This window comes from Gopherus flavomarginatus, chromosome 3, assembly GCF_025201925.1.
Source record: "Gopherus flavomarginatus isolate rGopFla2 chromosome 3, rGopFla2.mat.asm, whole genome shotgun sequence".
Taxonomy (NCBI): Eukaryota; Metazoa; Chordata; order Testudines; family Testudinidae; genus Gopherus; species Gopherus flavomarginatus.
The window spans coordinates 45,520,519-45,547,433 of record NC_066619.1 but is presented as its reverse complement, the minus strand read 5'-3'; the positions used below and the strand labels follow the sequence as shown (position 1 = coordinate 45,547,433).

Sequence of the window (26,915 nt, the reverse complement as noted above, 5' to 3'; positions counted from 1 at the left end):
TTCAACAGTCTGAATCCAAGTGCTTAAGTGACTTCCTCCAGTTCACTGGTGTGACTTTCTTTAAAACATTATCAGCAAACATATATTTTTTGATTCGTTCCACCAGTTCACTGGTGTGACTTTCTTTAAAATGTTATCAGCAAACATATATTTTTTGATTCGTTCACTCTTATCTCTCAAGTTTATTATAGTTGCATTATAGAGGGATGATTGCTGGATGTCCATGTCATAGCCAATTCTTCTTCAGTAGTTAAGGTTTGACCCTGGTACTGAGAATTGAGTATTGAGAATATTTGCAAGAAAATGAGCTGGTGATAGTGCTTGTCCCATTTGTTTTGTTAATGCTTGTAATTTAACTCTGTCATTGCATATTTCTCTCTTTAAGATCTCACTCAGTTCCTTCCAAATTTCAATGGCGTCAGCAATAAAACAACTATTTCCCTGCATTTTGTTCAAGGCTATAGAAATAGGCTTCAGGGTACTCAGCATGTGTTCAACATTTCTCTTAAGCCCAGTGTTGAGAACTTTGTCTGTGACAGTGCCATCTATTTTTTCACGATTTTGTTCACAGATGAGGCCAGTTCTTGATATAGTGCTCAAAACAGTCCACTACTGAGTTCCGTCGCACATCTTGTGGGAGAGTTAGCTTGGTTCTTCCCACTTTTGTCAGAGCAGCTACTGCAAAGTGGTTGTTACAGAAGTATTTTGCAGTTTCAACAACATTAGCCTTTATTTCTTGAACACTGAAGTCTTTGGCTAGGAGGTCATCAAATAAGCACTTCAACCATATGTTATTAGCTTGGGACTCTCTTCTAAATAATTTTTTCTCATCTTGGATACATTTGCAGCATTGTCTGTGACCAAGCCGTGTACTAGACATTTGATTTTTTTAATTGTTTTTACTGCTACTTCTTGTAAGTATTCTACTGTGTGCGCATTTCCTGATGTAACAATTGTTTCTGTAAAGAGACATTCCTTTCTTCTGTTGTCACACAAGCACATACAGCAGGATCACTGTGGACATTGCTCCACCCATCAAGACTCAGGTTAGCAATTTTACCCTCTAGACCTTTTGCGCACTGCTCAGTTTCTCTTTCATACACTTTATCCGGCAATTTGCCTGCAACATCTGCTCTGTTATGATTCTGTGAAACTCCTGGAACCCCATAAGATTGGGTCCCTAATCCATGAACTATTAGAACTCCTTTACAAAACTTTTCTTAAACATTACATGAATATATTGTCTCATACCATAGAATTCGAATTTATAATCCCTATTCCATGATGAGATATCTTTGAGCTATAAAGTATCTTAATTAAAACTATCTTTAGATAGGTTTTTCCCCCTCAAAAAGCATTTTACCAAAAAACCAACCAACCAACCAACCATTTTTTGATTTAGTTTTTTTAAATCATTGATTTTTATCCAGCCAGTAATTGAGTCTGTCAGTTCATTTGTAAAATCCTGTTTTACAACTCTTCCTCGTTTTAGAATGAAAACTGCACACAGATTCTCTCTTTGATAGCTGCTTAAGAAAATACAGTTTTAGATGATTCAAACATGAAATTTTGCAGGCTGATTTTTCATAAAGTGGTCCAGTGATATGTATGGCTGACTTTTTTTTTTTTTTTTTTTTTTGGTTGAATTTTTTTTTCTAAGTGAGTACTAGGTTCAATGACTAGTGTGGGGTTTTTTGTACATTGTTTTAATTTTAGAGTTATGAAGTTCTGTCCTTACTTGCTAGAATCACTTTCTTCTTCCGAGTTGTTGTTTGTTAGCAGGGAGATATAGTCAGCACCAGGAGGCAGAAGATGCTTCATGCAGATGACACAGTAAATGGCTGCTGCTTTTAAGATGGGTAGCCTCATAGAAGGAAGGAGGGAAGCCCTTGCCCCAGAAGAATCCTACAGCTGGGTAGGAGGAAGTTAGAGTTGTATGCAACCAGAGTAGCAGCTTTCCTGAGGTGGCTGACTGCAGGAGATATAAGACGACTTTTGATAATGTCATTGTCCTCTTAAGTGTGGTGTCTTCAAGGGAAGCCTAGCAGAGGTACTCACCCTGCCTCCGGTGAGCAGAAGCTGTGACTAGGCGCCCAGAAACCTTCTGATGGGTGAAATCTTGGGATCATCATGTTGTCTAATTTCTCTTTCATGGTGTGTGTGTGTGTGTGTGTGTGTGTGTGTGTGTGTGTGTGTGTGTGTGTGTGTGTGTGTGTGTGTGTGTGTGTGTGTGTGTGTGTGTGTGTGTGTGTGTGAGATATCTGAAGAAGAGTCACACAATGGACACCCTAGGAAGGGGCTATATAGCTTGAACTTTACAGTGGAGATCACATGGGATCACTGTGCAGCATAAACTCTCTCCCCTCACGTTAGTTAAGTTCAAACACTATCAGGGTTGTAGTGTTGGGGTGACATGGGGTTATGTTTCCTTCCCAAATCCATGCTTACATTTATTCTTTCTTAGAATGGTGTGTGAGCCAATAAGGTACAGGAGGTACATAATTGATGTAGCTTTTTATGTTTTAGCTAAACTGTAGAGCAGGGGTTGGCAACCTTTCAGAAGTGGTGTGCTGAGTCTTCATTTATTCACTCTGATTTAAAGTTTCACATGCCAGTAATACATTTTAACATTTTTAGAAGGTCTCTCTCTATAAGTCTATAAACTATTGTTGTATGTAAAGTAAACAAGTTTTTTAAAATGTTTAAGAAGCTTCATCTAAAATTAAATTTAAAATGCAGATCTTATCAGTTTAGTGCAGTGGTTCTTAACCTGGGGTGCACACACCCCCGGGGCAGGGCCAGGGCAAGGATATTTTGCGCCCTAGGTGAAACTTCCACCTTGCTCCCTCTCCTCCCCCCCGCACATCAGTTCATTGAGGGGTAAATCCCAACGAGCCTTTATAGACCCCAGGGTCTGCTCCTCAGACCAGGTTCCCCCCCCTTCCCGCCCCCTGAACTCCCCTGGAGGGTGCACAGCCCCTCCCCACCCCAGTGGCCCCCGCCCCAAGTCCACTCACTGGCTTTGCCGGACTTGAGCCACTGCAGCAGCTCGGCAGGGAGGAGCCGCCTTCCGGAGACACTGGAGAGCCAGTGTCCTGCTTGCAGTAGCAGCAAGCCCCAGCCATGCAGAAGCCAGCGTGGTGCAGGGGGGCAGCAGCCCTGCAAAGGTGGCGCCGCTGCTAGCAGGGAGCAGCTGTGCCCTCCTGCCCAGGCTGCAGCCTGGCGCCCCCCAGGGGCTTCTGCAGGCTGTAGTGGATGTATGCGGGTGCCAGCCCCCATGCGCCCCCCACCCCCATCCACTCCCTCCCACTTCCCACCCCGACTGCCCCCATCAGAACCCGCCCCTGCTCCTTGTTCCCTGACTGCCCCCTCCTGAGACTCCCCCCACCCTAACTGCCCCCCTCAGACCCTACCTCCTACCTGTCCCCTGATTGCCCCAACCCTTATCTACATCTCCACCCCCAGACAGACTCCCGGGTCTCCCACTCCCCATCAACCACTCCCTGCCCCCTGACAGGACCCTCAGAACTCCTGACCCATCCAACCCTCCCCCTGCTCCCTGACTGCCCCAAGGGACTCCCCTTACCATGTCTCTGCCGATCAGTACTTGGAGTACTGAGGCAGCAGGAAGGGGGGGAGCTGTGGGAGGGGCAGCAGTCCCGGCGGCTCACACTTCCAGGAGCCGCAGAGCCCTAGCACGGTAAGGGGGGAGCCGAGGGATGTGCCTGCCCAGCCTGCATCTTGGTGCCCCCCCAGGGGGGCTCCTGCACCAGATGCATGCGGGCAGCAGTCCCCGTGCTCTTTCTGGCTCCTCTCTCGCTGTGCTCGGGCTCTGCGGCTCCCGGGAGTGTGAGCTGCCACTGCCACCTCTCTCGGAGCAGGCTCAGGGTCCCGTGCCCTGGTAGCTCTCACTCCTGGGAGCTGCAGAACCCGAGCACAGTGAGGGGGAAGCTGGGGGGTGTGCCTGCCACCGTTCCAGGGTCCCGGCCGCCAGCCCCGCTCAGCCTCCTGCCGGCCTGGGATTCCGTTCACTCAGCTGAAAGTGGGCTGAGTGGGGCCGGTGGCCAGGACCCCGGCTGGCAGCCGCGTGCCAGGCAAAATTGGCTCGTGTGCCACCATTGGCATGTATGCCGTAGGTTGCCGACCCCTGCTGTAGAGCCTTCGGACGTTGTGCCTCTTTAACACGTTGGCTCTCAACTGTTGTTTTTGTCAAGACCAGCTCTTCCTGCGCATTGTCTAATGCAAGGTTCAATGTTAAACAAAAAAAAGGAATCCACCAACTTAGTGTTTTATCTCAGTCACGTTCACTGATTTGCCTTTTTATTGCTGACATTTTATAAACAGAGAAGAGAGATGAAGTGGTATATTACGATACTTATGAAAGTATGGAAGCCATGCTTGAAAAAGAAGATATGGCAACATCTATACACTTACAAAGAGAGGAGCTGCAGAAGTTGCAACAGAAAATCCGCCAGCTGGAAGCAAGGCGTGGACGCATTTCAGCCAAGAAAGCTTACCTCAGAAATAAAAAGGTAATATTAAATTGTACAATTCTTCTCTAACAGAGACGTCCCCTTTTTAGTAAAACCACAGAGACATCCAAACTTGGATGGGAGTCCACACAGGGAGACTCAACACCCAGTAAATTGCATCTCTTCGGGAACAGTAGCTGCACATAAGTGTTCTGGGATAAGGGATATAAGATACCAAGTTTTTGATGCTCCTTAAAATTATGGAGCTATCCATTTTAGTTCCACAGTGAAGGCTGAGAAGTTTTGCAACAGTTCAACCTTGTTCTGTACCCCACAATTACAACACTTGGAGCACATAATTCATTTTAGATAATTTATAAATCAGTCTGTTAAAAATGGGTCCTTTAATACTTTTTTTGGTCTCTAGTAACCTTAATAATGGAAAAACAGACTCTTCAGACTTCCAATATAATCAAAATGTCCTGAAACCTTGTTTTTGAAGAAGTTTTTGTTAGCGTTAAATATATTTATTCATTAGTTTGTTTATTTTGGTGGCTGCTTCTGTTCTTCACAACTGGAAGTTTCTCCTTTAGTAGAGGCTAATGTTTTTCTACAGAGAATTCTGCCAAGAATAGTCCTCTTTCAAAATAGCTATTATTCCCAGTTCAGTGGAGCATAGTCTCCCCACAATTAAGATGCCCTTCTCAAAATGGCTTCCATCTCTGATTGTTCCCAGTGCAGTGGAGACCACAGGCTGCCCTTAGCAAAGATAGTCACTGTCTTTATTCATCTGCTGCTCAGTCATCCTCTCTACTTCGTAACAGCATAGGGGCCACGATCTTTCCTTTGGGCAGCTTGGTTTCAGTCCTGTTAGAAGTGTGAAAATTCACAATTTAGAGCACTGAAATAACTTTAACTCTGCCCTGTAGTGACCCCATGCAATGTTACGATTAGGGCATTTCAGGGTTTGGGTTCCCAGATTAGATTAAATAGACTTTTAAAGAAAAATCAGGTTTTTTTCCCCAATTTAAAAAAATGTCAAAAGACTTGAGTAGAGAAGCAACAGTTTTTCATGGAACTTTAATTTGTAATCAGTATATGAAGAGATTTAAGTTACGGTATGGATTATCTCTTTAATATTAACCTGTCTTGAAAGATTAACGGTTGTGATTTGTATGCAGAAATGTTGCAATATGGATTACATTTTCAAGTCATATGTTAAATTTTGGTAAACGCACATTCATTCATTTCTCTGAATGACTTGTCTGTAGTTCCCTTAAAGCCCCATGCAATTATATGAACATGCATTATTTACGAGTGAATATATTATTGAAAGTAAAACATCACATAAAACATCACAGTACTAGAGATAGTCTTGAGTTTTTTCATCCATGGCTGTGTACTAAATTTGAAAACCAGCTGAAGAGTTAAAACAGTCACCAAGCAGTTATCTTTATACCAGCTAACTTTTTGTTTTGTTTTGTTTTGTTTTTTTTGTACTATCTGGTTTTCAGTCACCACTGTCTTACCTAGAGTGACTCCTGGGTAGCAGCGGCATGCACCGGGGCCAGGGAAGGCTCTCCGACTGCCTGCCCTGGCCCTGCTCCTCTCCTGCAAGTGGCCAGCACCATGTCCCTGCAGCCCATGGCGGAAGGGGAGCAGAGGGCTCCGTGCGCTTCACTCGCCTGTGGGTACCTCCCCTGAAGCTCCCATTGGCTGCAGTTCCCCGTTCCCTGCCAATGGGAGTTGCGGGAGATGGTGCCTACAGACAAGGGCAGCACACGCAGGCCTCTTCCCCCTCTCCTCCAGTGGCTGAGGTTGCTTCTGGGAGCAGTGTGGGGCCTGCGGCACCACAGAGGTTGCAATTCCATGGGCCGGATCCAAAGCCCAGACGGGCCAAATCCAGCCCATAGGCCATAGTTTGCCCACCCCTGTCTTAGAGCCTATGCAGTCAAACTACAGAAGACAAGCTGTATGTTAGATGGCATATGCCACAAGGTTCTGCTGTAGATTAGAGTAATCTAATATCTCTAGCTGCAGTATAGATTTTTAGGTATTAGGGTTCTCTGTACCCTGCTGCCTCTTTCGAGCTAAAATCCTGAATAGGAGAAGACTAGGATTGCATCTCCCTCACTAGCTCCTGCTTTTGTTTCTTTTTGCAGGAGATATAGCTAATCTAATTGTCCAAGAAACTGAAAACCCTCTCTCAGAAAAGTTAAAATATAATGATGTATTATAAATCCTTTTTATCCATAAAGTTCTGACGTCAAAAATACAGAAACATAAAATGAAGTGTAATGTACAATTGATAATACACATTGTACCTGACATTTGGTAATAGTGTAAGATCTTTCTCAAAACTTGTACTTCATTTTCTTTTTCCTTTTGGAGGGATAGCTCAGTGGTTTGAGCATTGGCCTGGTAAATCCAGAGTTGTGAGCTCAGTCCTTGAGGGGGCCATTTAGGGATTTACGGATTGGTCCTGCTTTGAGCAGGGGGTTGGACTAGATGATCTCCTAAGGTCCCTTCCAACCCTAATAATCTATGATTCTGTGAAAACATTGTCAAATCATAGCACCATTGTAACAAACCTTATAAAGTAAGAAACTATTACAATTTAAAATCAATAAGGAAACACCTTATCTTTCATTAAAAGTGAAGCCCCTACACAGTACATGAAGCATGTGTTTTGAGACACTTTTTTAAGATGCCACTGAGGCAGAATCGCTTAGATTAGGGTGAAAAAGTAAGTGCAACATATAGCTTGATAAAAGCCTTATATCTAAGTTGACTGTGCACCATCTTATCTTTGTAAAACTTAAATTTGTTTCACAGATAATCTTTTTTCACCTTAGTCAGTCATTTTTCCAGTGCTATTAGTTTTCCCTTCCCTCAGTCCAGGTGAGGTGGTTCTTCATGAACTAGTTCTTAATAGGTAATATAATGTAAAACTAGTTGTTTATTTTCCATCGTTCTTAAACAGCCAGCTCTGGATTCTGCTTGCAAATGTTGTAGCTGTATTGTTACCCTATTTCTACAACCGGATGTCTGCACAGTAGTATAGGATTAGGTATTCTTCTTCAAATGATTGCTCATGAGTATTCTACAATAGGTGTGCGTGCTCACCACATGCACCAGGGCTGGAAGTTTCTCCCTTAGCGATCCCTGGAATGGTGCCACCATGGTGCAGTATAAGGGGCGCTGTACGCTCCCCCCATCCTCAGTTCCTTCTTTCCGCCAATGAAGGTTCTTCAGAACTGCTCTGCTCCAGCTTTGCTGTAGCTTGTCTCCAAAACTGCTTGCTCGTTCAGTGTATGGTACCTGTAGTTAGTTAATTGTTTTGTTTAGCTTAGCTAGAGTGCTGGGGCATGCCCCATGCCCCAGGTTTTAAGTCGTGCAACACTTGTAGGCGATCTATGCTGGTGAGTGATCTGGACACAGATTGTTTAAGCTGTTTAGGGGGAACCCATCTCAGTGATCGCTGCAAGATTTGCAAGTCATTTAAGCCTTGTACCAAGAGAGAAAGGGACATCAGGTTCTGGACTATTCTGATGGAATCGGTGCTGACCCCAGCTCCAGTGCGCCACTCTGAGTTGGCACCGGGCACCGTGGTGTCGGTATGCAGTGACCCTGTGGCAGTATCGACTAGTTGGCACCGCTCCCCATCCACAGGGCATGCCAAGAAGGCTAGGAAGAGGCCTTCTTCAGTGCGGCATCAGAGTAAACCCAGGACAGAGGCTCGACCCATGTTGGGCAGTCCTCGATCCCCACTGGCCTCTAAGCTTCTGACTCAAGTCAAGCAGAGTGGCCTGGCCCATTAAGAGCTGGCTTCCCCGGATGTCCTCCACATTGGAGTCCCTGCAGGCAGCCTGGGATGTTACATCCATGCCGGTACCAGGAGCACCGCCGATGTCAGGCCTGCACTCCAAAGGCAAGCCACTGCTGGGATCTCCCTAGTTGCCCCCAGGTCAGTACCAGTCTCGGTCGAGGGAACATTCCCGACGCTGTTCGCTACCCAGCGTCCATCCAGTGAAAAGTCCACGTGGATCTCCCTTGACACTCACCAGGCTGTCTGGTTGGGTTCTGTCTGATTGAGACTTTCGGCACTGCTCTACCTCAAGGAGCGAACAGCGACGGAACCGAGGCAGACAACGCCAAAAGTCCTCATCTTGGAGGGGCTATCGCAGCCGGTCACGGCACGAACGTCGATGTCATTCCTGTTTGTCATCCCGCTCCAGGACCTCGCCATGGCACCATCTCTGCAGCCCCGGGCGTCGATTGCTGGCATCTCGCCGTCACGGGTCTGCCCACCGGAGCAGATCGCCGAGCAGCTGTTACCGACAGTACAGGTCCTCCACATTGGGATCATAGTCCCGTGGTCGGCATCGCTCCCAGCACCGCTGCTCCTCCCGGTCCAGGGATAGCGGCAGGTCGTATGTCAGCCCGGCCTCCCTTCATAGTCGTCCATCGATGGGCTAGGCCAGCCAGGCCAAACCGCCGACTCCACAATGCCACCAGGAAGGATAGTCTTGCCTCTTCACTGAGGAGTGGCGAAAATTTCAAATGCCCTGTGTCAAACCCCAGCCTCATTGGCCTCAGTCTCTAAGAGAGTGGAACGCAAGTATTTTGAACCCGCCAAGAGGCATGAATACATACATACCCACCCCGCTCCTAACTCCCTGATGGTTGAGTCAGTCAACCACAGGGAACGGCAGGGCCAAGTAGCCCCTAATTTGAAAAATAAAGATTCAAGGTGGCTGGACTCATTTGGAAGAAAAATTTATTCATCCTTGAGCTTCCAGTTATGAGTGGTGAACCGCCAGGCTCTCTTGGGCCGGTATGAGTTCAATCTGTGAGGCTCCCTGCCCAAGTTTGAGGACTCCCCCCAGTTCTGCTCCGGCGGGGAGGCTGGGACTGGGTGCTCTGTCTGATGACTTCCTCCTGTCCTGGTCAATCCAGTTTCTCTATGCCTTTCCCATGTTTCCACTGATCTTCAAGGTCCTGGAAAAGATAAAGACAGACAAGGCCCGGGTCCTTCTGATTGCCCCGGCCTGGCCCAGGCTGCATTGGTATGGGACCCTCACAGGCCTTGCGGCCACCCCACTGTTGCCTCTCCCAGGACCAGGGCTGCTTCCTCCACCGCAACCTAGCGGCAGTCCACCTCACGGTATAGCTGCTCACTGGTTAGGTACGGAGGAAAGGATGTGCGCGTCCTCCTAGAAAGCAGGCAGTCCTCCACATGCTGAGCCTACTTGGCAAAGTGGTCTCGGTTTTCCAGATGGGCAGATGAGTGGGGCGTTTCCCCGGGGGCCGCCCCAATCCATCTTATTCTGGACTACCTCCTTCACCTTAGAGCTCAGGGCCTGGCGCCCTCGTCAGTCAAGGTGCACTTAGTGGCCATCTCAGCTTTCCATCCGCCAGTGCAGGGCCACACGGTATATTGTCCCATGCTATGACTGGCCGATTCCTTAAGGGGTTGGATCGTCTCTTCCCTTAAGTTAGGCCCACAGTCCCACAGTGGAACTTAAACCTGGTGTTGTTCCGTCTCATGGGGCCCCTGTTTGAGCTGCTAGCCACATGCTCCTGGTCACACCTTTTATGGAAGGTGGCCTTCCTAGTTGCAATCATGTCGGCTAGGTGGGTCTTGTAACTCAGGGCCCTGACCTCCGAGCCCCCGTACAGGGTGTTTCATAAAGATAAGGTCCAGCTCCGCGCACACCCTTCTTTCCTCCCGAAGGTGGTCTCCGCCTATCATATGGATCAGGCCATTTTTCTGCTGGTCCTCTGCCCCAAGCCCCATGTGTCCAGTGAGAAGCGCAGCCTCCACATGCTGGATGTGTGACTGGCTCTGTCTTTTTACTTGGAGTGGACTGAGCCATTCAGAAAGTCCTTGCAACTGTTCATTGCCTTGGCCGAGTGCATGAAAGGTCGGCTGATCTCCACTCAGTGGCTCTCCAACCGGATCACCTTGTGCATCCGTACCTGTTATGATCTGGCGGAAATCCCTCCGCCACCAATTGTGAAGGTGCACTCGACTAGGGCACAGGCCTCATTGGCTACCTTTTTGGCCCATGTCCCCATTCAGGACATTTGTAGGGCTGCCATGTGGTCTTCAGTTCACACGTTCACTTCGCATTGTGCGATTGTCTCTCAGACCAGGGAGAACACCGGGTTCAGCAGGGCTGTTCTCTGTCCCGACAGTTTGTGAACTCCTTTCCACCTCTAGCTGATATAGCTTGGAATCACGTATTGTGGGTTACACATGAGCAATCACTTGAAGAAGAAAAGAGTTGCCTTTTCCGTAACTAGCGTTCTTCGATGTGTGTTGGTCATGTCTATTCTACATCCCACCCTTCTTCCCCTCTGCTGGAGTTGTCTGGCAAGAAGGAACTGAGGGTGGGGGAAGTGTGCAGCGCCCCTTATACTGCACAATGGAGGTGCCACTCCAGGCTTGCTAGTGTGCTCCTCTATGGATACAGGTAGGGGAAAAACTTCTGGCACTGATGCACAGACGTGGAACAGACATGAGCAACTGCCTTTTCTTCTATTAGTGTCCATATGGCTGCTCCACATCAGGTGCGCATTTTCCTCTTGAGCTCTTAATTGGAGATTTTCAGTTAGGAGTGTCTGTTTGGCCCATATATGCCCCCTGTGCCTCTTCGTGCAAATAAATCTGTTAGTCTCTAAGGTACCACAAGTTACTCTAGTTCTTTTTGTGGATACAGACTAACACAGCTGCTACTCTGAAACTTGTCAAAAAGGCCATATTAGGCAGGCATGGGCAAACTGCCTTCTGTTTCTTCTAAACCATCTTGGCCTGAGACGGAGCCATAGTGTCTGCCTTGAGCGTGCTTTGGTTTTTTTTCTAATATTAATTTTTATAGTTAATTGTTAGTATATTTGTAATTGTTTTACTCCTCTCTCCCCTCAGGGAGATTTTTTTTTTTTTCCTGGCAGGGCATGCCTGGTTCTCCATGTTTCAAACGTTGCGCCTCTGCCAAGAGACCATACATGTGAGTGATGGCCATTCTAAGTGTGTCCGTTGCTTGGGGGTGTCCCATGTCTCCCAGAACTGCAACTTCTGCCTGTCCCTCAAGTCCAGGGCAAGGAAAAACAAGAAGATTAAACTCAGAGTGCTAATGATGGCCAGCTTCTGAGTCAGGTCAGGACACCCCCTGCCATCCCCCCACCCCCATACATGTTCCAGCACCCCTTCTATCTCAGCACAGGCTTCCCCTAAGAAAGGGAAAACTTCCAAAAAGAGGAGTGCATGCTTTCACCTTAAGAAGACAGCTCTGAAAAGGTCCAGGTCCCAGGGAGATCTACAGTCTCTGAAACGGCGACCTTTCAACTCAACCCCATGCCATTGAATTGAAGGGCTTCTCCTCCAGTACTGGTGGGGCCATAAAGTCCCAGAGCACAAAGAAGAGAGAGATCTCCAATAGGGCCTTGGTACCCTCTACCAGCAAGGAGGGCAAACATAGACACTCGGGGCTGGTGATCTCGAGTTCACCCAGCTGTTGGTACCTATGTGTTCAGCCAAGCCATTGGTACCCATGCATGCAGCATTCTTGGCACCAAGCAAACAGTGGTGCCACCCACTATTGGCTTTAGCTACTGTGGTGATACCGATGCCCTACTTGATAGCATAGGAATTAAGATATACTGAGGACCTCTCAATAATAACCAGAGTCCCCACTACTTATGGGTAGTGATCATCTCTTGGTACTGAGACCCTGATCTACAGACTACTGTCCTCCAGTACTGCAGGTTTCTCCATCACTTTTATTGGGTGCTCTCTCTTTGGATCAGATGGAGGAGGAGAAGAGACTTTCAGTTGGTCTCCTCTATTTTTGTTCAGGCCTCTCCAACATATCTGTTCAGCAACCCATTCTCTTAAAGACGTAGGGAAGATTGGGGTCATTATCAAGGTGGCCCCTCATGCCACTCCCACTTCCATATGCCCTCTCACCCCCAGTGTCCATACTTGGATCTCTGGGCAGCCTATCAAGAATTTTCCAGACCACTGGTACTCTTCATAGGAAGGCCAGAGTTGTACAGCCCTTTCCTCCCCAGCCATCCCTCCCATAGCAGATGTTTGAGGTTCAGGAAGCTAGGATAGATAAGGAGGTCACCCCTCAAACACCTGGTTATGCCTCTGCCAGCATCCATGGCTGATGATTTTCGACAATTTCAAGACCTTGTTAAGAAGGTAGCTGACACTTTTCAAATTCCTCTTGAAGTAGTCAGTGATTCACAGCACAAACTGTTGGATATCTTGTAGTCAGTAACCTGTCCAGAGTGGCGTTACCCATCACTGAGGCACTTGTAGATCTGAGTAAGACTGGTGGCAGACATCTGCCACTGTTCCACCCATGTGGAAATAGGCGGATAAGAAGTATTATGTTTCCCCTATGGTTTCTGACTACTTGTTCTCCCACCCACCACCTAACTCCCAGACGGTGGATGTGGTAAATAAGTGGAGTAGGGAGCGCTTCTCCAGGTCTACCCCATATAATAAGGACTAGAAAAGGCAGGATCTCTTTGGGTGAAAGGCCTCTTTGTCAGCAACCCTGTATTTCAGGATGATGAATTGTCAGGTGGTCATGGCCAAATATAATTTTACACATTATAACAGATTCACAGTTTTTATTGAATTTCTGCCACAAGAACATAGGGAGCAATTCCAGTCCATCATCTGAGGGCCACTTGGTGGTCAGAACTGCCTGTCAAGCATGTTGGTGTGCTGCGCACACTGCTGCCAGGTTCATCTCCACGGCTGTGGTTATGAGCAGGGCATCTGAGGGAAGTACAGACCGCTGTGGAGGATCTTGCCTTTGGTTGTAAACTGTTCTTGGAAACCATGGGTGACTGCTTGTGCATGCTAAAGGACTCTAGGACTGTTTTATGATCCCTGGGTATACATACACCTACAAATAAGACAAAGTTTAATAGATAACAAACTGCCCAGAGATCACATCCCATTCAGTGTTCAAGGTTCCATAGATCCACCAAACCCCCTGCTAGAAAGAGACATAGATTTCAGAGAAAGAGGGCTGCATGACCACTCTCCATGATGACCCAGCCATCTTGAAGCAACAGTTTTAATGGATTGGTTGATGGTTCAAATCCTCCTGCACCTCTGGATTTACAGCTGTGCCCATGAGCCCACCTTCCCCATTTTGGAGATCACCTTGCCTATTTCAAACATGCTTGGAGGTGGATCACTACAGACAAGTGGGTCATAGAGGTCATAACATCCAGTTATACCATCCATTTTACATCACTCTCTCCACTCCATCCCTCTTCCTATCGTTCAGGGACCCCTCTCTGAGTTTTTATTGAGACAAGAAATGAACTCTCCTTTGATTAGGGGCAAGATCGCTGGTTCCTCCACCTCACAGGGAACAATGTTCCCTCTAATTTTTCCCATCCATGTGTGGAATGAGTTTTGTTATGAGCACCAAATTATTGAGGTAATGTGCGGATGTGCGCCACCAGTAGAAACAAAAAACATATAACATACATTTTAAAAAAGTTACCATACAGATAATTACTTCAGCCAGGACGGTTTAGGCATTTTAGAACTCACCACTCAAAGAATTAAATTTAACCGTAAGAGAGAAATAAAAATTATGAAGTGCATAGACCAGTCAAAAAACTCAAACAGCAACACATTGAAAGAATAAAATTACTGAGAATATATGTGTATTGCAGGAAGTTTCAGGAAATAACAATAATAATAATACACATATGTGTTGGGAGGTGAATGTGAAAGACGGAGATGTACACTGTGTGTGAGACAGAGACACGTTGCCGCTTTAAGTATGTTGCCCTTTTAAGCAGATCAGCACTCAAAGCAGCCACAGCAGCAGTCACCAACAATCTCCCGTTGTCCCACTCCTGAGCTCTGTCATGTTCTCCCCGCTCTGTGGAGAGGGGATGTGGGAGCAGGGGGACACCCTAACTTCAGCGCACCCTCTCCTCTCCTCCCCCCCCCACCCCCGCTCTGCATAGCAAGCAGGAGAGGCTCCTGGGAGCAGCACCAAGTCAGAAGGCAGGAGCAGCATGGTGTAGGGGGAGGGGCACCTGAAGTGCATTGCACTTGATAGCCTTCTGAGCAGCTGTGCAGCTTAGAGGGAACTTAAGACGGCAAGGGGTTTTACTTGAAGTATTTCCTTCTGCCAAAGGAGGACGGAGAGTGGAGACCAATCTTAGATCCAAGACTTCTAAAACAAGTTCAGAAAGTCTTAAAAGTTCAGGATGGTGACTCTGGCAGCTGTAATTCCCTCACTGGAGAAAGGGGATTGGTTTTTGGCTCTCTACCTACAAGATGCCTATTTCCATATAATGCTATACCCATCACACAGGAAATACCTACACTTCACTATAGGTCAGGATCATTTCTACTCCTGAGTGCTTCCCTTTGGTCTTTCGTCAGCCCCAGTGGTGGTGTCAAAAGTCCTGGCAGTAGCAGCTGTTTATATCTGACAAGAAGTGTCCTGTACTTCGATGACTGGCTATTCAAGGGCCGCTCCTATGAAGTGGTGCTATCTTCCACCCAGCCTGTCCTTGCCTGTTCCAGGAGTTGGATCTGCAGCTGAATGTAAAAAAGTCCCCATTAACCCCTGTATGGAAGATACAGTTTGTGGGGACATATTTGGATTTGTTGATGGCCAGAGCTTACCATCTATTATATTCATAATCTTATCATGAAACTATGGAATTGGTGTGTAGCTCATCAGATCCAAATTTTAGCACTCTGCCTCCCCACATATTCAGAATGCCACAGTTGATATCCCCAACAGACACTTTTCACAGGATTACGTATGGAACACTCAAGTTCTCCACAGCATATTCCTAAAATAGGGACTGCCACAGAGATGGATCTCAATACCTTCTTCAAGAACAGGTGGTGTCCACTTTTCTGCTCAAGCAGGTGTCTGGGCCACCACTCCTTGGGAGATGCCTTTTTTGGAAGAAGGGTCTGTTCTATGCATTTCCTCCAACACCACTGATACTAAGGATGATGAACAGGGACAGAGAGAGTTATCCTTATAGTGCTGGCAATACCGAAACAAGCTTGGTATGCTTACATGCTTCACCTAGATGTCCAACCATTATTCAGGCTCCCAACTTTTCCTCATCTCCTGTTACAGGTTGTGGGTTGTGCTTCATCCCAGCCTAGTAGTTCTCCACCTCAAAGCATGACTCCTCGATGGTTCACGGAGCTAGAATCCTCCTGCTCTCTACTACTCAGTAACTCCTCTTGTACTTCCAGGAAAAGATCAACCTGCATTACTTACCTGCAGAAATGGAAGAGATTCTTCCACTGATGGTGTCATTGCTGCTTCCTGCCTGCAGCAGTGTCACTTTGTCATCTTAGATGATCTGTTGGATCTAAAGAAATCAGGGTTATGAGTTCAGTTAAAGTCTATTTGGCTGCAATATCAGCCTTTCATTCTCTGGTAGAAGGATTCTCCATATTTGTTCACCCAGAATAGTCTAGGTTTACTAAGGGTTTGGAGACAGATTAGAAATGTCCACAGATTAGGCACCTACCCTGACCTGGGACCTCAACCTGGTACTCGGTTACCTTATGAGACCTTCATTCGAACACTAGTAACCTGTTCTCTGTTGCATTTATCTGCGAAGATGGCCTTCTTAGCAGCTATCACATCGGCCCATAGGGTCAGAGAGATTGGAGCCATGATGGCAGATTTCTCCCACCCCCTCTTTATGGTGTTCTTTAAGGGCACATTCTCCTTACAGCCACACCCTAAATTGTTACCTAAGATTCTATTGAAGTTCCATCGTAATCAACCCATTCATATACAAGTATTTTTCCTGAAGCCACATAGTTCACTACAGGAATCCTGTTTACATATCCTGGGTGTTAGCAGGGTATTATCCTTCTATTTAGATAGGACCAAGTAATTTAGGAAGTCATGTAGGCTCTTCATTTTCTTTGCGGATAGATTCATGGGGTTCTCGATCTCTACTCAGATTATCAAGATGGATACCTGGATGTATTACCACTTGTTACGATGCTGTGGGCGTTCTCTTCCCCCAAAAAGGGTGTGTGTGTGAAAACATGTTCAGCTAGATCACAGGCAACATCTGTGGCATTACTGAAGAATGTACCAGTATCTAAAACATGTAGGGCTTCTACGTGGGCTTCAATACATATGTTTTTTGAACATTGTGGCCTGATTCATGTTGTCAGATCTGCTGTGGCACTTGGTTCTGCAGTACTCTCTTCAGTTCTGGACTCTATTCTGAAGCCCCCTCCTCCATCTGGTGATACTGCTCAGACATCACCTGAAGTTGAGCACCCATAAAGATGCTACTCAGACAAGAAAAAGAGGTTCTCACTTTGTGCAGTAACCATAGTTTTTTGAGATGTGTCACTATGGGTGCTCCACTACCCAGCCTCCTTGCCCTCTGCTTTGGATTATTCCTTAGGGGATGTTTGGGTGGGAAAGGAACAGAGGGTGCTTTGCCTGCATGCCCATATATAGTCTTTGTATCTGGCACGAGGTGGTATTAAGTGCTTTTGTGGGCCGAGTAGACACTAAGTGAAAATCTCCAATCAAAGGCTCAAGAGGCACATGAGCACCTGAAGTGGCACACCCATAGGGACACAACCTCTTGAAGAACTGCAGTTACTGCACAGAGATGGATCGCAATACCTTCTTCAAGAACAGGTGGTGTCCACTTTTCTGCTCAAGCAGGTGTCTGGGCCACCACTGGGCTCCAGGGTTTTTGCTGCCCCAAGCAGTGGGGGAAAAAAAAAAAGGCAAAAAAAAAAAAAGTCGCAATTGTGATCAGCGGCAGCTCCACCATGCTGCTTTCTTCTTCGGCGTCAATTTGGCATCAGGCCCTTCCCTCCGAGAGGGACCGAGGGACCCGCTGCCGAATTACCGCCGAAGAGCCCGACTTGCCACCCCTTCCCCTTGGCTGCCCCAAGCACCTGCTTGCTGAGCTGGTGCCTAGAGCCAACCCTGCTGGGAGCACATCCTGGAACAAGTGAACAGCTGTAAAGATCCTGAAATATTCCTTGCTCTGGGAACTTATTCCTTATCATAGGCAGGCTGGGAAAACAGTTGGCCAATGAAGCTGTCTTAGGCACCATGAATAATGATTTCCTATCCCCCGTCATGAGCCTGCTAGGATTTCCACACAATCCGTGAAAAGCCAGTAGTGCAAGAGGAAACCATACATTTCCACTAAGGTAGTGCCTCACCTCCCCAATGAGTCCTGATGAAGTGAGTGAGATTTTGTGGAGTAAGGTGCTATTCCGTAAGAATATCACAAGCTGGATCAAAGATTGCAAACTCTCCTGGGAAGTAATAATATCTTAACAAATGGCCCTCAATCCTGATAGATTAGATTATGTATGTATTTTTTTAAAAACTGTTTAAAAGAACATTAAAGTTGCAAAGTCAAGAACTCAGTTTGGAAATGCCAGAATTAAGGATGCTTAATTCAGTACATGGGATGGACAGTTCTCACTGAATGATAGTTATTCAATATTACTTTTTATCCTTATTATGACTTCATGCATTATTTACTGCACACTATCCAAACCTTGCATCGAATGCCAAATTTTTAATTTCTCATGGACTTTTTTCTTATCGCACTCATCACTTTAGTATTTGGAGTGCTTCATGAACATTGGTCATTTTTTCTTCACACGTCTGTGAGGTCATGTGATTTTAAAGCTGGGGAACTGAGGCACAGAGAATAAGGACAAAATTGACCATTGTCCACTAATTTTGAGTGCTCAGTTTGAGACTCTAGGACTTGACTTTTTCAGAGTATTTGTCATCAGATAGCATTTTATATACTTGAAGCACAGAGCCCATTGACCTCAATTGCAGGTCAGTGCTTAACGCTTCTGCAAATCAAGCCCCAGGGGTTCTCCCTTTTCTCCCAACCTCTTTCCCTCTTCTTCCTCAGGATGTTTCCTTCTCCTCCATACTGCCTGGATTCCAGCAAGCGGAATGTTTGAGATCAAAGAAGATACGGCCGCCATACTCTGTTCTAGTGTCCAAGGGACCCTGGCAGTTGGGAAGAAAAATTACAGGAAAGGCCTTGCTCAGTATGGCTGACACAGAGCTCTATGGGGGAGGAGAATGCTTAGTGGAGGTGAAATATTAAAAAGTTTTGTAAATGCCCCTTAACCTCTACTGAGCACCTACAAAAGGTGATGTTCAGAGGCTTATAACTTGGCCGAATTTTGGGTGGATTTCCATGACAACAGGCAAAGATCTTTGTGTTCCCAGGGCGATCCTCCCTCCCCCACTCCCGGGTCAAATACGAAGTCCTAGCTCCAATGTGAGAGTGCTCTCAAGAAATTTTTTGGTGGTCTTGGAGTGTGGCCACCAATTCTTGCTGGAGGCCACTCTGACAATTTTTCCTAAAATAATTAATTTTAAGAAAAATAAATATGCACACATACATGTCCAAATTGTAGTTTATTTCTGTAGTATCAGAAGGATAGCCGTGTTAGTCTGGATCTGTAAAAGCAGCAAAGAATCCTATGGCACCTTATAGACATGCATCTGACGAAGTGGGTATTCACCCACGAAAGCTCATGCTCCAAAACATCTGTTAGTCTATAAGGTGCCACAGGATTCTTTGCTGCTTTTATTTCTGTAGGTTTCTGTAGGCTCAATAATAAAAAAAATAAAATAAAAATAATGTTCAGTTGTCTCTATTCCTTACTGGACCTAAACAGAATAGAAACACATAATGTACTTTGCATGTTCTTGTGTTTTTTGTTTTTGTTGTTTCTTTTGCTTTTTTGGTTGCTTTTTATTAAGACTTGCTAGCTAGTAAGTCTGTTTCTATGAAAAGTGATATTTATATGTTTGTTTACACTGGTTTGTCCCCGCAATCACTGCCCAGGAGGCTGTGACTGCACAAAAAGCCATGGTGGCTGCATTTGAGAAATGCTGCTCTAGATGTTTTAAATTAAACAGTTGTAAGAGTCATTGTTTTGCCAGTGATGCATGCTTTTCCCTAACCTCATTCTTGATGATGTCTGAAGTATTTTTGCTGACATTTTCCCAGAACTTTAGGCAGACACATGGCATTGAAAATTTCAACCTGAATGGTTAAATTCATAGATTCCAAAGACAGAAGGGACCATTGTGATCATCTGCTCTGACCTCCTGTATAACACAGGCAATAAAACTTCCACAGAATAATTTATTTTGAGCTAGAGCATGTCTTTAAAAAAATCCAGTCTTGATTTTAAAATTTCCAGTGATGTAGAATTTACCACAACTCTTGGTAAATTGGTTAATTACACTCACTGTTGAAATTTGGCAGAGTTACAAGCAACTGAAAACTGGATCTTTTAATGGAAAGTGTTAGGCAAACATAACTATTGCAGGTATTGCAGGTAGTGTGACCATCGCTGCCTATAACAGCGGTGCTATGGAGTACAAACCCATGCAAGACAATTTTTTTAATGCATTGCATTTAAATATGAATACAAAGTACAATGGAAGTTTAGGAAATCAACATATGTGTTCATTTTTGCTAGTAGTAATCAAGTAGTTTTATTAAGTGACAAAGGCTGAAAGGGTTGACCAGATTTTTGTTAGAAAAAGTGAAGATAGCTTGTAAACTTGAGGGTTTTCTGGGTTTTTTTGTTTTAAGAAATAGAAGCACACGTTGATATCACTGTAGAAATTAGCCCAGTGATTTGAAGAGAGAGAACCTGTTACTATAGAATCCATTAAAAAAAAGCCTGCTCTTTGGAGCTATTCCCATATGCTTTCTGAAACAAAGCCGTAAAATGCAAATAGCATGCATCTTTAGCTAAGTCTGCATGATCTTCTGAATATCTAATTTCTAAATTAAAGAGCATCAGAACAAAGACTTTGATTTCTTACATTGATACCATCCTTTATTTTTTCATCTTAACTTTAAGCATTTCTATTTTAATTAGCATATAATCAGCATTTCTTACAACCAAAGAAAGGGCAACTGTACTAAAAATAAAAGTTGAACATTTAGTCATCTTTTCATGTTTGTGTCTTTTATATAAGACCTTGAATTACTCTCTCTTTCTTCAGGGCTTTATTTAAGTTTAATAACTTTTAAAATTGGGGTAAATGCAAGTGTATAATTTGTAAATTCAGTCCTGCTCAAGTAACATCAGAGCAACATTCTAATGAGCATCTCAAATTTAAAAGGTCTTATTTAATAGTTCCAAATCAGAGTTTTTATTTAGATATAAAAGAAATAGAGACCTAAAATATTAGAATGGGTCATTTCTTGATCACTAGAAAGAGAGCTCACTATAGGTTTTGTGCTAATTGTTTACTTGTCTGACTCATTAGAAACATCTTTCATTTTTGTTGTTTCAAATTGTTTTGATTGTCAACTCTTAAGTGAAATGGCATTTTTGGTACATTTGTCTGAGGAATTATCTGTAAGTATAGTAACCTTTGTCATTTTCTTTCTCTGATTTCTCTTTTCTCCTCACCGTACTAGTCACAACTTAAAATATATTAGCTTAGAAATGCAGTACCTTGCCCAAAAAGTTACAATAATCTTTTAGCCAAGCTAATAGGTTTGAGAGACAACAAAACAGAGATCTAACGTTTAAGTCTCAGCTTCTGAAAGTCATTTATCATATTCTAAATTTATTGTTGTAGTTTCCAAAGTTTAGTTTATAGGAAACATTTGCTGCCTAGTGCCTTTATTTTATGGATAAATAGAGGATTCAGGTTTCCAGCCCTATTAATGACCAATAAAATGATTAAAAATTTAAAGTGTTAGTATTTACCAATAGTTCAGAAGGATATTCTATTATAAACCTACATTCTTCTTTGAGTATTGCCTGCATGAATTTCCATGTAGGTGTCTGCTCTTTGAAATTTTTCAGGTAACATTGCCGATTGAGGCTGGACACAAACTCTGCCTACTTCTTGCCCATCACTATCTCCACTGGTCCTCTTTGAGGAGAATGTAGCATTTTCCCTTTTTTATTCCTATTGTAAATGATTTTTCCTTCTTAAAGTTTGAGAGTTGGTGTTAGGCTTCTGCTGTATTTTTGGTCTCCGTTAGACATTTTGATTTCTTTGTTTTCTTGACTTAATTGAGCCTTCCTAACACCACTGTAGGTGTCTGTTGATTGATGGCTGAGGTCAAATCAACTATCTTTGATGATGCCTGTGATGGTGCATTGTCTGTAATGGATGAGCATACCCAGTGCCTCTTCCCCCTTATGGAGGGGCACGCTTGCAATCAGTTCTACATGTGGAGCATAATCCAACTAAAGTTTGGTCAAGTTTACAATATTGTGAGAACTTCCTGTAATTAATGTGAGGTAACTGTGTGTGTGTAATGTAACACAGTAAGTGTAATAGCTAAAGAGCCATTTTTTCATCAGTTCTTTAAATTAGACATGTCAGAAACGACTCTTGGAAAATAAGGTGCAGGTGCAGAAATGTAGATACAATAGCATCCATGTTTGTGTGTGCAGTCACCAATTGCACATGGAAATTAGGAATTTGCACTTGTGAGTTGCCAGTTGTCTAGCTGAATACATAATTATCTAATTTTGCTTGAATGTTAGCAGTCATTGCTCACGTCAGTTAAAATGGAGTTGCACGAGTAGCTGTGCACTCTCAACTTTTTGAAAAATCAGTGAGTTGTGCTACATCGATAATGGTGTTAGATTTGGCTAGTAGCTGCTACCTATATATGCTCTGGTGGTAGTCAAGAACAGTGTTAACACAGTTGTTTAGGTTTTGTGTCTTTATTCAAAAGTTAAATTAGATTACTATATGATGACTGGTTAAACAATTTTACTTTTTAATGCTTAGTGCTGTTTGTAAAATATTACAGTATGCCTTTAAAAGTTGATATTTGGAATGTATACTTTATAGGTAATATTTTGTCTCTACAGGAGATCTGCATCGCAAAGCATAATGAAAAGTTCCAGCAGCGTCATCAGAGTGAAGAGAAATACAGAATGCATCATACTGTGCAACTAGTGAGTTTGTGCTCAGTTATTGAGATTAGCCTTTGATTCATTTTTTATATCCCTTGCCATGCATTAATTAGAGCAGTGTTTTCAGATGGATTACTATTTTGAACAGTTGGCATATAACCTGGAAACTTTGGATAAAGATGAGTAAGTAGAAGTTCATGATAAGATATCTTATCTTATTTTTGAAAGTAAAACTGATGTTGTTAAACTAATGACTCCCACACAGTATTGGGGGTTATTTATTCTCTTTTACTATAGATAGAACTCCACCAGAGAGGTCCTTTGGGGCCATCTGCCTGTCCCAAGTCAGGATAAAGGAGGAGGGTTGGGCGTGGGGCTAGCAACTCCACCTCGTAAAAAATCAACCTGCTACAGAAACGCCAACAACAGAGACTTTTACCCTGGAAAAAGAACGGTCTTCAACTCGAAGATGCATGACGCTGGGTGGTAAAAGCCGTGAGGAAGCCACTAAGCCAATTTCAGGCTGATAGCAAAAAAGTGGGCTATACTTGGAACCAGCTAGAGTGAATGGCCCAGGACAGAGGACTCTGGAGATCTGTGGTTGGCGGCCCATACCCCGATTGGGGTGACGGGCATGAGTGAGTGAGTGACTATAGATAGATCTTTGGACTAGTTTTTTTAAGTGATATCTTTAACGAAATATTTTGCTATATAGTTAGAACCCTGAAATGTGTTGTGTTGTAAAAAGGGGGTTCATCTAAATTGTTGGATGTCAAGTAAGTTTATTTTAAAAATTATAAAAATACTTAGTTTAGAGAGAGAAATGGAGCTCTTAATTTTTTTTTCTTATTGCCAATTCTGGGGTGTGACTCCATTATTTTAGTCAGAGGGGTTCTTTTACATATCTTAGGGGATACCACGATTGTGTCCACCCAAAATAATCATAAATTATTAACCATGGTTATAAAGAAAGGAAAAGAAAACATTAAACAAAACAACACACATGACAACATAAATGATAAACTGGTTACTTCTGTTAGGATCTCTTCTGTATGTGTCTGTGTGGAGAGTTTTTAAAAGAAATTACACCCTTGAAAGTAAACCGCCTCTGGGGAGCGTTTTTCTCTTAAATCAAGACACAATTATATTGTTTCCCCAAATTATAGTAAGTTCACTCTTAAGTATCTTATTAGATACTTAAACTGTTTATGTATGAGCAAAACAATTTGTTTAAGGGCAGGTGGGACTCGTCCAGTTATTAATAAAAAAGTCAGTTTTATAGATGGCCATAGTAAACAATCTTAGTTAAATCCTAAGAAATCAACAAAATAAGTAAATTAGCTATTTAGAAGAAGTCCTGTAAGGAGCTGTCTTGAAACAGACCAATTACAAATATCAACAATCTTAAATCCCCACTATTCTTCTGTTTAGCTTCTGTCTCCCCTCTGAGGGTACATGGTTTAACCATCTTGTAATTAACAGGAAAAACTGTTAATATTTTAAGGTACAGCAGCATTTTTACATCCCAATAAAATCATTAAAAGAGTTTTAATGTTTTAGTTAATGTTCTCTCAAACCATGCTGAAATCTTGGTGAGGTTTTCATGGGGTTATTTCTTTGAGTCTTCTCTTTCATAGCTGTTCGTGGTAGCTTACTTGTAGAGATGGACAGGATGAACTATATTGAGTACTGTGTTTGAGCAGGGTAGCAGAGGGTGTGTTTTATGCCCTTCTTCCTATTTTCATAAAATGATAGGAAAACAAACCTTTCAGATTTATTTAGATTAAAAGTTGGTTGCTGTCACCCCTTCACTGTTTGATTACTTCCATGGGTTGTTCTTAGAGGCCTCTTCATCTTATGAATATGTAGTTTGTTAATGTATAAAGGTATTGGAGTTCAGCAGGAAATGAAATTGTTTCCAGAAACTCTTCCTGTTTTTATAAAAAGTTTTTTTTTGTTTTTGTTTTTTTTGTTCTTAAAGCAAAGTCTTTTGGCTTAAACAGTTATTAAAGAAGTTGTTGATTCTATGTGACAGTTTTTAGAAAGATGATCCTTGTCTTCCTGAGTTGGGTATGAGAATTCCTTGAGTACTCCCATTAATTAATTATTTTCTGCCATGAATATAAATAGCCTATACTTTAATAGCTTCTTACATTAGTAATTAGTTAGCAAGGTCCATCTTGGTACATAAAGTATTTTACCATTTATGTAGGAATGATATTAGGAGCTTAGCATTTGGTTAACGTATTTGCAAGCATGCATCTCACAAACATTTAAGAAATAAAAAAAAAGTTTAAAATATTTCCAACTACAAATGTTTTTCCTGGCATTTTGAAGAGTAGCAGAGGTTTTTCATAGTATAAACTCTTATGGGTAATAAACATGGGTTATGGTTAAGGAGTTGTTATCTTTCTGGCATTTGCTTGTCGTTGGGAGTCAAACAGAAACCTCATGGAATTTCTTTGATTAGACTGAACATTTTGTGACATATTAAGTTTAGCTAGTTATGTATTGTTTTTTATTGTGGCTATAACCTACTTGTAGCTATGTCTTATTATTCAGTAAAGATGCAGACAAGTTTGTAATGACCTATCAACTAAAAATGTATAATTTAATATCATTTTCCATCAATACTGAGGTCTCTCTGGTACCGTATCTTAAGTAAATTGCAAGAAACAATTGCAAAGAAACAAGTATTTTTCTTCCAGTTAGGCAAGACTGGCAAATTGTGGTGGTCTATGAATATGAAGTAGTATCGCTGCCATTAACTGCTGAAAGGTTGTTTTGCAAAAAGCAGTGAAATAATATAACTTGGAAAAGCATAGGAAAGATTTCTTTCATATTTAAACTGCCAGTGAATCTTGTCTTGTACTATGTAGCTACATTAGGGTTTGCGGCTGTATTTAAGTTGGGCACCAAATGCAGTTAGTCAAAGGCTGTTCATAACACTGTATCCATCCCTGATACTTGTCATTCAGAAACCCATCTAGAGCTGGCAGGGAGTGGTGCTATCTGAACAATAGCTTTCCACCATGTTAATTACAGCCATGCCACACACAACTGAACCTAATGTGGGTAGGTGAATCCACTTGCTTACAGACTTTGTCAAAATTATATTTCAGTCGCATTGGCATGTTCACAGTTACCATCCTCCATAGCAATGTGTAACTGGACATTGAGAATCCTGGGTAACTATTTCATACTGTCTCAGCAACAGATGGTAGGAATGAAATTATAGGGACTTTCCGAAAAGTCACTTTCTACCAAGTATTAAATAAAGCAATATGTAGTCCCAGAATCTCTCATCTGTATACTTCATGGCATTGTTCCCCTCCCGCCCCCATCACAGAGGCCGTATTAGCTGTTTAAATTGCCATATTTCTCACACAATTCCTGTTAGATGGGGTGATTTTTCAGAATTCCTTGTGGGTCTTGGACACTTGTTTATATTTAAATATTTATATTTAGTAACAATACTTGGGACAGAGATGCACCACAATCCAAATAGTCTCTTCACTGTCAAACTTTGATTAAAGTGGTAAAAGTGGACACATTTTATATCGAACATGTATGATAAACTTGTCCTGAGATCATGTTTCATAATTAGCATCATGAAAGGGCTACATGTGAAATATCACATATGAATTTATATAACCTTTCAAGAAATTGCAGAAATATTAAATTTCACTCTGACAGTAAAAATTGATAGTTTAGTTCAGCTTTTTCTATAAAGAAAAGGATTCTGGTATGTCAAGTAAATTAATTTACTGTTTTATTCATCATATCCTGACATACTGAAATCAGTTTTCCTTGTGTCTCTTGAAAATTACAGTAAGCTTTAAAGAGCTTAACCATGTTGCCATCTCACATCATTTTATCACAAGTTTCTCACTACTTGCTGTTCTTTTCCATAAATCCTTAGCTACTAGAGTCAGTGATTATGCGAGAATTTCTGCATTCACATCACAATCCATCTGGTCCACAAACACTTTCTGAGGTTGATGGTAGGAAACCATTATGACAATACAGGGTTCTACCATTTGGACTGTCAGCAGCTCCCAGGATATTCACAAAGTGCCTAACTGTCATAGCAGCCTACCTCAGAAAAATGGGTACCCAGGTATTCCCGTACTTGGATCACTGGGTAAATTTGGGAGACATCACAAAAAGTGGAGGAAAACGGTCAACATATCCTTCAATTATTCTGTCATCTGGACCTATTAATAAAAAAAAAAAGTCTGTATTGATCTTCTCTCAGAGAATAGAATTCACCGGAATTGTATTAGACTCCACCATAGTTAGCTCCAGAAACATTCTAAACAATGGTCCAGTTATATAATCTCTCCCACCGTGCTTCCCAAGCCTACCAACTGACTTCTGTCAGAATGTGCGTCAGGTGACTAGGCCTCATGGCATTACGCATCTTTGTCTCTCATCTGAGAAATGTGCAGAGCTGATTGGGATCA

At 43.2% G+C, this 26,915-nt stretch overlaps 1 protein-coding gene across 3 annotated transcripts in view; it reads left to right on the top strand.

Moving 5' to 3' along the window:
• Nucleotides 1-26,915, top strand: part of JMY (junction mediating and regulatory protein, p53 cofactor) — a 152,939-nt gene that overhangs the window by 98,043 nt on the left and 27,981 nt on the right. For 2 of the 3 annotated variants that reach the window (XR_007773521.1, XM_050946890.1), the window contains exons 6-8: nucleotides 4,345-4,532; nucleotides 18,435-18,623; nucleotides 22,405-22,491. Coding sequence is in view for 2 of the 3 variants with exons in the window: in XM_050946890.1 (XP_050802847.1) it covers nucleotides 4,345-4,532; nucleotides 18,435-18,623; nucleotides 22,405-22,491 (464 nt within the window). In the remaining variant the exon portion in view is untranslated. The remainder of the gene's footprint in view (nucleotides 1-4,344; nucleotides 4,533-18,434; nucleotides 18,624-22,404; nucleotides 22,492-26,915) is intronic. The other variant, XM_050946892.1, reaches the window with a different exon arrangement.